Source organism: Entelurus aequoreus, linkage group LG17 (genome assembly GCF_033978785.1).
Source record: "Entelurus aequoreus isolate RoL-2023_Sb linkage group LG17, RoL_Eaeq_v1.1, whole genome shotgun sequence".
NCBI classification, from domain to species: domain Eukaryota; kingdom Metazoa; phylum Chordata; class Actinopteri; order Syngnathiformes; family Syngnathidae; genus Entelurus; species Entelurus aequoreus.
In genome coordinates, this window is record NC_084747.1 from 5,537,925 (window position 1) to 5,547,741 (window position 9,817).

General features: G+C 40.6%; 1 protein-coding gene across 1 annotated transcript in view; it reads left to right on the plus strand.

The window, feature by feature from the left end:
* The window catches only part of LOC133632191 (serine/arginine repetitive matrix protein 4-like), a 131,032-nt gene that overhangs the window by 115,961 nt on the left and 5,254 nt on the right, over window positions 1-9,817 (plus strand). Inside the window, exons 9-12 of the mRNA XM_062024475.1 lie at window positions 4,005-4,255; window positions 6,113-6,319; window positions 6,386-6,487; window positions 6,581-6,730. Of these exons, the coding sequence (XP_061880459.1) occupies window positions 4,005-4,255; window positions 6,113-6,319; window positions 6,386-6,487; window positions 6,581-6,730 (710 nt within the window). The remainder of the gene's footprint in view (window positions 1-4,004; window positions 4,256-6,112; window positions 6,320-6,385; window positions 6,488-6,580; window positions 6,731-9,817) is intronic.

Below are 9,817 nucleotides of genomic sequence, written 5' to 3' on the forward strand. Positions count from 1 at the left end.
GCACTAATTGACTGAAAGAGCACGCACTTGGCACGATGATGTCATGTTATTTATGGAAAAATGCATTTTTAGACCACGACGAGAGTAACAAGCGGTTGCCTTGTTGCCTTTCCATTAAGAACAATAAACTAGTTTTTAGTATAAGTTTGCTGGTTTCAAGAAATGTAATGCCGAGCGCATATCATTATGTCAAGATAATGGCACTAGCATTTACTTCATTTAAGAATATTTTTCAACATATTGAGCAAAAAGGTCTCTTTTTTTTCCTACCAAGAAAAGTGCACTTGTTATTAGTGAGAATATACTTATTTTAAGGTATCTTTGGGTTCATTGAGGTTAGCTAATTTTACTTGCTTTGGAAAGTCTTGACAAGCCAAATTTTCTTGTTCTATTGGCAGATAATTTTGCTTAGTTCAAATAAAATACCCCTCATTTTTGTATTATTTTTTCTTGTTTTTGAACACTGACTTTTTGCAGTGTATATATGAGTTAGCGTGAGTTGGCATTTGTTATAGGAGAAAATGGAAATAAAAAAGGATCACGAGACGTTTTAACAATAGACATGTCATAAATGTGTAAAAAGAAGTTAACCACTGTCATATAACAATATGCAGGCTGATGTTTTAATGATTGTATATTTATGTGTCAGCTAACTCTTCTACTCCTGTATCGCTGCACACAAAAAGGGTGGAAAAAGTGTCCCTTGATGTGTTGCCCGTGCTATTATTCTTCTGTTAATAATAAACCCTATAAGACCGATTGACTTGAAATTTCTCACAAAGCTCTACCAAACACCCGCCGTAACTGAAATTTGGCACACACCTTTCGGGGCCTGACAAGCACGTATGTGTCAAATTTGAGCAAGATCGGTTAAAAAAAAGACGGCCGCTGTCGAGCGAAATGTCAACCAATTGTCCGCATAAAGCAATCATTAACTTGTGTTACTTATGTTAGCATGTAGCCATGGGTTAAACCAGGGGTCAGCAACCCGCGGCTCTTTAGCACCGCCCTAGTGGCTCCCTGGAGCAATTTTTCAAAAATGGAAATAGATGGGGCAAACATATATTTGTTGTCGTTGTGGCTTGTACAGCCCTTTGAGACACTTGTGATTTAGGGCTATATAAATAAACATTGATTGATTGATTGAATAATGTTTCTGTAGGAAGACAAACATGACACAAACCTTCCTAATTGTTAGAAAGCCCACTGTTTAATATGTTTGTGTTTGTTGTTCAGCGCCGTTTTGTCCTACTAATTTTGGAGGTCCTTGAACTCACCGTAGTTGGTTTTACCTGTACAACTTTCTCAGTTGCTGCCACAGAAAGACGTGTTTTATGCCACTCCTTCTTTGTCTCATTTTGTCCACCAAACCTTTTATGCTGTGCGTGAATGCACCAAGGTGAGCTTTGTTGATGTTACTGACTTGCGTGGCGTGCTAATAATCCATGCTAACGTGCTATTTAGGCTAGCTGTGTATACACATTGCATCATTATGCCTCGTTTGTAGCTATATTTGAGCTCATTTAATGTTTACGTATGTCCTCTTGTGTATTTACCGTATTTTTCGGACTATAAGTCGCAGTTTTTTTCATAGTTTGGCCGGGGGTGCGACTCATACTCAGGAGCGACTTATGTGTGGAATTATTAACACATTACCGTAAAATATCAAATAATATTATTTAGCTCATTCACGTAAGAGACTAGACGTATAAGATTTCATGGGATTTAGCGATTAGGAGTGACAGATTGTTTGGTAAACGTATAGCATGTTCTATATGTTATAGTTATTTGAATGACTCTTACCATAATATGTTACGTTAACATACCAGGCACGTTCTCAGTTGGTTATTTATGCGTCATAAAACGTACACTTATTCAGCCTGTTGTTCACTATTCTTTATTTATTTTTGATTGCCTTTCAAATGTCTATTCTTGGTGTTGGGTTTTATCAAATAAATGTCCCCAAAAAATGCGACTTATACTCCAGTGTGACTTATATATGTTTTTTTCCTTCTTTATTATGCATTTTCGGCCGGTGCGACTTATACTCCAGAGCGACTTATACTCCAAAAAATACGGTATTTTAGATTTGTATGTCTCATGACACATTATCTGTATGTAATATTGGCTGCATTTCTGATTGCCATGTTGTTCCAGACCACAGCAAACGTTACCCAGCATGCAAAGATTGTAATAAATCCATTAGAAGAAGACAGTTTCTTTAACTTGGACACACACATTTATACCTTTGGCAGTTTTAAGCCAGTAATTTCTAGGCGTTATCAAATAATAATAATAATAATAATAGATTTTATTTGTAAAATGCTCTTTACATTGCGTAAACAACCTCATTGTGCTACAGTGTATTAAAAAAAATAGAAATAAAAAGATAATAAAAATTAAAACAAATAAAAACTAGAACAGCAAAATAGCTAAAACTAGTATGCATAAATCTAAAAAAAGGCTTTTTTTATAAAATAAGGGTTTTTAAGCCTTTTTTAAAAGCATCCACAGTCTGTGGTGCCCTCAGGTGGTCAGGGAGAGCGTTCCACAGACTGGGAGCGGCGGAGCAGAAAGCCCGGTCTCCCATTGTTCGTAGCTTTGTCCTCGGAGGCCCCTCTGAGACACTCACTTAATGTGTTACCTTTATTATAACACTTATATAAGGCTTTTAACTTTTTGCGTCTCCAGACAGATTTGTTTTTTGTATTTTCGGTCCAATATGGCTCTTTCAACATTTTGGGTTGTTGACCTCTGGGTTAAACGTTACAGAAACAAAATATATTTTCCCAAGAAACGTTGATGAGAAAACATGTGACCGAGACAGCTGCTGCGTCAATTAACCGGGAAGCGCCAATATGTGTTTATCAGTAAGCACTTCTTTCGGCCCACGAGTGACAAAATCCGAGTACCAGTGTAGCGTGTTTCATATTTCTGCAAAGCTATTCGTTAGGGGAAAAAAAGCACAAAGCTATTAATTGTATTTGCAGGTCAAATGTAGGGACTTTTTTAATCCAGCAGATGGCACCGTTATGAAACACCGACACAATATCAGTGCAGCGTCAACACAGCCAGTGAGCTTACCCATCACTACTAGCACGTCTCCCATAGGGGTCGCCACAGTCCAGTGATAAAATAAGCACGACCCAAATTCCACAGCGTACAAATCGGGGTGATGACGGTAAGTATGAGCGGAAAAAATGCATGCCAGTGTTCTGATTGGGCAACACAAGGACATACTTTCCTTAAAGTGTGAATGAGAAAGACTCCAAGACCCAATGGCGGTAAAAGGGTCGTGGAGCGCCACTTTTGAACGCAATACTCCGGGACGTCTCCCACTCCAAAAAAAAAGTCAAAGTGGCTCTGAGTTATTGTCTTTTTCTTGCAATTGACGACTCTAATGATGCACTTATGTTGCCCCCTTTTTCTTACACCTTCCCTACTTAAGGAGGAAATCTTGATTGGTAAGTGGATGCTGTCCGCAGATTGAGGGATGTTCATGTAGGCTCTGCAGGCTGATAGCAGGAGGCACAGCCATGAAGGCTCTTTTACTTACACTGCTGCCTTCTTTCTGTGCTTACATACAAGCCATTTTTATGTCATGTTTGTCCAATCTGAGCGACAACGGGGGCTCCTCTTTCCCTTTCTGCCGTAGAACTAGAGCCAGTAGATGTTTTTTTTCACGCAACCTCTATGTGTTGTTTTTCATATGATTGTGTTTTAGTTTAGAGCCACTTTTCTCAGATCTCAGTCTTTTTCCTGACACTTCAGTGAGTTTAGACTTTTCTTTTTTGTGTTTACCTGCATGCCTCAGATTTGCATGTTTCTTATCTTGTCAGGGTTTGAGCTCCCGAGATTAAATGAAACAAAAATTGCTTCAGTTTTCACGGGGATACATATGAGGGTGGAATGGGATGATTTCTCAGTGGTGTTAAAACAGCTAGCAGGTTCTGTCACGAGATCGCGTTCGCTTTTTAATCCCCGGCCTCTTTGTTTGTTTACAGAGTTTGTCGTCAAAGCTTTTAGAGGGGACGACATCCCGTCACGGCGGCGGTGCGCACGATTATGACTCGGGCAACGACACCTCGTCGCCGCCTTCCTGCAAAACTGCCGCCGACGGCAAGAGCGCGGAGCGTCGGCGTGCCGCCTCGCCCGGGAAGATGCAGTTCGCTGACAAGGACGACGTCTCCGACTCAGGGAACTCTGTGACGAGCTACGCCTCGCTGTGCAAAACCTGCAGGGACGACAGCTTGAGGTAAAGTGGCACTACATTGCATGTTCATGGGGAACTGGTTGGGGCGAAGGATTGAGCCTTGAGGGATGCCACCTCCGATATTGAATCCTGTGTGAAATCGACATATTTTACAAACCCCAAAACCAGTGAAGTTGCCACGTTGTGCAAATCGTAAATAAATCGAGAATACTATGATTTTCAAATCCTTTTCAACCTACAAACCCTGTTTCCCTAAGAGTTGGGAAATTGTGTTAGATGTAAATATAAACGGAATACAATGATTTGCAAATCCTTTTCAACCCATATTCAATTGAATGCACTACAAAGACAACATATTTGATGTTCAAACTCATAAACGTATTTGTTTTTTGCAAATAATAATTAACTTAGAATTTCATGGCTGCAACACGTGCCAATGTAGTTGGGAAAGGGCATGTTCACCACTGTGTTACATCACCTTTTCTTTTAACAACACTCAATAAACGATTGGGAACTGAGGAAACTAATTGTTGAAGCTTTGAAAGTGGAATTCTTTCCCATTCTTGTTTTATGTAGAGCTTCAGTCGTTCAACAGTCCGGGGGTCTCCGCTGTCGTATTTTACGCTTCATAATGCGCCACACATTTTCCATGGGAGACAGGTCTGGACTGCAGGCGGGCCAGGAAAGTACCCGCACTCTTTTTTTACGAAGCCACGCTGTTTTAACACGTGCTGAATGTGGCTTGGCATTGTCTTGCTGAAATAAGCAGGGGCGTCCATGAAAAAGACGGCGCTTAGATGGCAGCATATGTTGTTCCAAAACCTGTATGTACCTTTCAGCATTAATGGTGCCTTCACAGATGTGTAAGTTACCTATGCCTTGGGCACTAATGCACCCCCATACCATCACGCATGCTGGCTTTTCAACTTTGCGTCGATAACAGTCTGGATGGTTCGCTTCCCCTTTGACACGATATCGAATATTTCCAAAAACAATTTGAAATGTGGTCTCGTCAGACCACAGAACAGTTTTCCACTTTGCATGAGTCCATCAAAAAAAATTTAAAAAAATAAAATAAAATAAAATAAATTTAAAAAAATAAATAAATAAAAAATAAAATAAAATAGAAAAAATAAAATAAAATAAATAAATAAAAACTCCCTCACGTGCAACATGAGGAAGCCACCGGTCAATCACGATCCGGGGCTGTGCAATCAGCGATTACACGCCAACTGGACAATATTTATCATATTTATTTACATATTTAATCTAAAATAAAATGCCTGCACAGCATAGGAGGTAGGAAATACTGACTCCCACCCCTCAGCACACTGGGAACCAGCATTACTCCTCTCTAGTCAGTTCACTAGTCACTTTATACTTTTTACTGTCTCGTTTTTTTTTACATTGCCTCTTAGAGTGGTCTTAGGCCATATTGCATATTGTGTATATTGTGTTGTTTTTGTATATTGTGTGGTTTCTTCTTATTTTTTAATGCAAAGCACCTTAGGGAAGCAACCTAAATTTCGTTGGACCTGTACCTCACGTCGTGGGTTTTATCTTGCGGAATGTGTTGAAAGGTGTCAAACTTCGGAATCCCAAGATGGCAGTTGAGGACAGTTTGGACTGTTTGGAAGCAGTTGTCTTGTAGGTCCTTGTGTAACCCAGCTAGTTCTTGGAGTTGTCGGGAGTGAGGTTTACCAACGTAAATCTGGCACACCCTGTTAGACTTGATCAAAGCCTCGACAACGAATAATGTCAGGGTGACCGCGGCCCTCTCAGATCCGATGTCTATTCAAATATGTACTCATGGCACCCTTGGAGTGAGCCAAGGGCGCCATAAGAAAAAACTGCTTGAAGAGCCTCACTTTATCATTCCAACAAATGTTTCCTTCACAGAGAACACGTCATGTTGGGATGTCGGGTTGACGTCATGAGATCTTCTGAGACTTCCGGCTGCTCCCATGAGGCGAGCGAGTCTTCCGGAAGGTCACGGAGCCGAGGGAGGAAGAAGAAGAAGAAGAAGAGGAGTAGAAGGAAAAGGTGCAGATCATCCGGCAGCTCCAGATACTCGGGACGCCACTCTCGAAGCTTGTCGTCTGTTAGGTGTGAATTACACGGAATGACACTTTGGAAATCTTCTAGATCTTAAGGCTCGCTCCTTCGTTGCAGGTCCTACTCGCGTTTGCCGAGTTATTCTCCGGCTCGGAGGCGGCGAGGCAGCGTGAGCAGCAGCAGCTCCAGGGGAAGCTACTCCAGATACAGCCACGACAGGTGAGCTTGACCAAAGCCACCAACCGACCATCGCCGGGGGAACCGCGGTCCTGTCACGGAGGCGACAACATTTTTCACCCGTCTGCCTCGCAGGTCGCGATCGAGGCGGCGGACGTCCAGTTCCAGAGAGACGGACGTCACGCACAAGTCCAGCAGGAAGCGACGGAGACGCGAATTCTACTCTCCGATGAGGAAGAGGAGGAAGGACTCGCCGAGCCATCTGGAGGCGCGTCGAATCACGAGGTAATTGAAGAGATGATGCTGTGTGGAGTTTGCATGTTCTCCCCGTGACTGCGTGGGTTCCCTCCGGGTACTCCGGCTTCCTCCCACCGCCAAAAACATGCACCTGGGGATAGGCCCCTCCCACCTCCAAAGACATGCTCCTGGGGATAGGCCCCTCCCACCTCCAAAGACATGCACCTGGGGATAGGTTGATTGGCAACACTAAACGGTCCCTAGTGTGTGAATGTGAGTGTGAATGTTGTCTGTCTATCTGTGTTGGCCCTGTGATGAGGTGGCGACTTGTCCAGGGTGTACCCCGCCTTCTGCCCGAATGCAGCTGAGATAGGCTCCAGCACCCCCCGCAAACCCAAAAGGGACAAGCGGTAGAAAATGGATAGATGGATGGATGCTGTGTGGAGTTTGCATGTTCTCTCTACCAAAAGTTGGTGGTACACCCAAATGTCCGCCCTGAGATCGGTAGGTTGTGAGTTCAAACCCCGGCTGAGTCATACCATCCATCCATCCATCCATCCATCCATTTTCTACCGCTTGTCCCTTGGGCACTAATACACCCCCATACCATCACAGATGCTGGCTTCTGAGCTTTGCGCCTAGAACAATCCGGATGGTTCTTTTCCTCTTTGTTCCAGAGGACATGACGTCCACAGTTTCCAAAAAACAATTTGAAATGTGGACTCGTCAGACCACAGAACACTTTTCCACTTTGCATCAGTCCATCTTAGATGAGTTCGGGCCCAGCGAAGCCGACGTGGTTTCTGGGTGTTGTTGTTAAATGGCTTTGGCTTTGCATAGTAGAGGTTTAAATTGCACTTAAAGATATAGCGACCAACTGTAGTTACCGACAGTGGTTTTCTGAAGTGTTCCTGAGACCATGTGGTGATATCCTTTACGCACTGATGTCGCTTTTTGACGCAGTACCGCCTGAGGAATCGAAGGTCACAGGCATTCAATGTTGGTTTTCAGCCTCGCTGCTTACGTGCAGTGATTTCTCCACATTCTCTGAACATTTTGATGATATTACGGAGCGTAGATGGTGAAATCCCTAAATTCCTTGCAATAGCTGGTTGAGAAATGTTGTTCTTAAACTTTTTCGACGATTTGCTCACGCATTTGTTGACAAAGTGGTGACCCTCGCCCCCGTCCTTGTTTGTGAATGACTGAGCATTTCATGGAAGCTGCTTTTATACCCAATTACCCTGTTCACCTGTGGGATGTTCCAAATAAGTGTTTGATGAGCATTCCTCAACTTTATCAGTATTTATTGCCACCTTTCCCAACTTCTTTGTCACGTGTTGCTGGCATCAAATTATAAAGTTAATGATTATTTGCAAAAAAAAAATATGTTTATCAGTTTGAACATGAAATATGTCGTCTTTGTGGCATATTCAACTGAATATGGGTTGAAAATGATTTGCAAATCATTGTATTCCGTTTATATTTACATCTAACACAATTTCCCAACTCATATGGAAACGGGGTTTGTATTACAGACCCTAGATCAGGGGTCACCAACGCGGTGCCCGCGGGCACCAGGTAGCCCGTAAGGACCAGATGAGTAGCCCGCTGGCCTGTTCTAAAAATAGCTCAAATAGCAGCACTTACCAGAGAGCTGCCTCTATTTTTTAAATTTTATTTATTTACTAGCAAGCTGGTCTCGCTTTGCCTGACATTTTTAATTCTAAGAGAGACAAAACTCAAGTAGAATTTGAAAATCCAAGAAAATATTTTAAAGACTTGGTCTTCACTTGTTCAAATAAATTAATTAATTGTTTTACTTTGTTTCTTATAACTTTCAGAAAGACAATTTTAGAGAAAAAATACAACCTTAAAAATGATTTTAGGATTTTTAAACACATATACCTTTTTACCTTTTAAATTCCTTCCTCTTCTTTCCTGACAACTTGAATCAATGTTCAAGTGAATTATTTTTTTTTTTACTGTAAAGAATAATAAATACATTTTAATTTAATTCTTCATTTTAGCTTCTGTTTTTTCGACAAAGAATATTTGTGAAATATTTCTTCAAACTTATTATGATTAAAATTCAAACAAAATTATTCAGGCAAATCTAGAAAATCTGTAGAATCAAATTTAAATCTTATTTCAAACTCTTGAATTTCTTTTAAAATTTTTGTTCTGGAAAATCTAGAAGAAATAATGATTTGTCTTTGTTAGAAATATAGCTTGGTCCAATTTGTTATATATTCTAACAAAGTGCAGATTGGATTTTAACCTATTTAAAACATGTCATCAAAATTCTAAAATTAATCTTAATCAGGAAAAATTACTAATGATGTTCCATAAATTATTTTTTTAATTTTTTCAAAAACATTCGAATTAGCTAGTTTTTCTCTTCTTTTTTTCGGTTGAATTTTGAATTTTAAAGAGTCGAAATTGAAGATAAACTATGTTTCAAAATTTAATTGTAATTTTTTTTCGTGTTTTCTCCTCTTTTAAACCGTTCAATTAAGTGTAAATATCATTAATTATTAATAATAACATAGAGTTAAAGGTAAATTGAGCAAATTGGCTATTTCTGGCAATTTATTCAAGTGTGTATCAAATTGGTAGCCCTTCGCATTAATCAGTACCCAAGAAGTAGCTCTTGGTTTCAAAAAGCTTGGTGACTCCTGCCGTAGATGGTGAAATCCCTAAATTCCTTGCAATAGCTGGTTGAGAAATGTTGTTCTTGAACTTTTTCGACGATTTGCTCCCGCATTTGTTGACAAAGTGGTGACCCTCGCCCCCGTCCTTGTTTGTGAATGACTGAGCATTTCATGGAAGCTGCTTTTATACCCAATCATGGCACCCACCTGTTCCCACTTAGCCTGTTCACCTGTGGGATGTTCCAAATAAGTGTTTGATGAGCATTCCTCAACTTTCTCAGTCTTTTTTTGCCACGTGTGCCAGCTTTTTTGAAACATGCTGCAGGCATCAAATTCCAAATGAGCTAATATTTGCAAAAAAATAGCAAAGTTTTCCAGTTCGAATGTTAAATATCTTGTCTTTGCAGTCTATTCAATTGAATATAAGTTGAAAAGGGTCATTGTATTCTGTTTTTATTTACCATTTACACAATGTGACAAC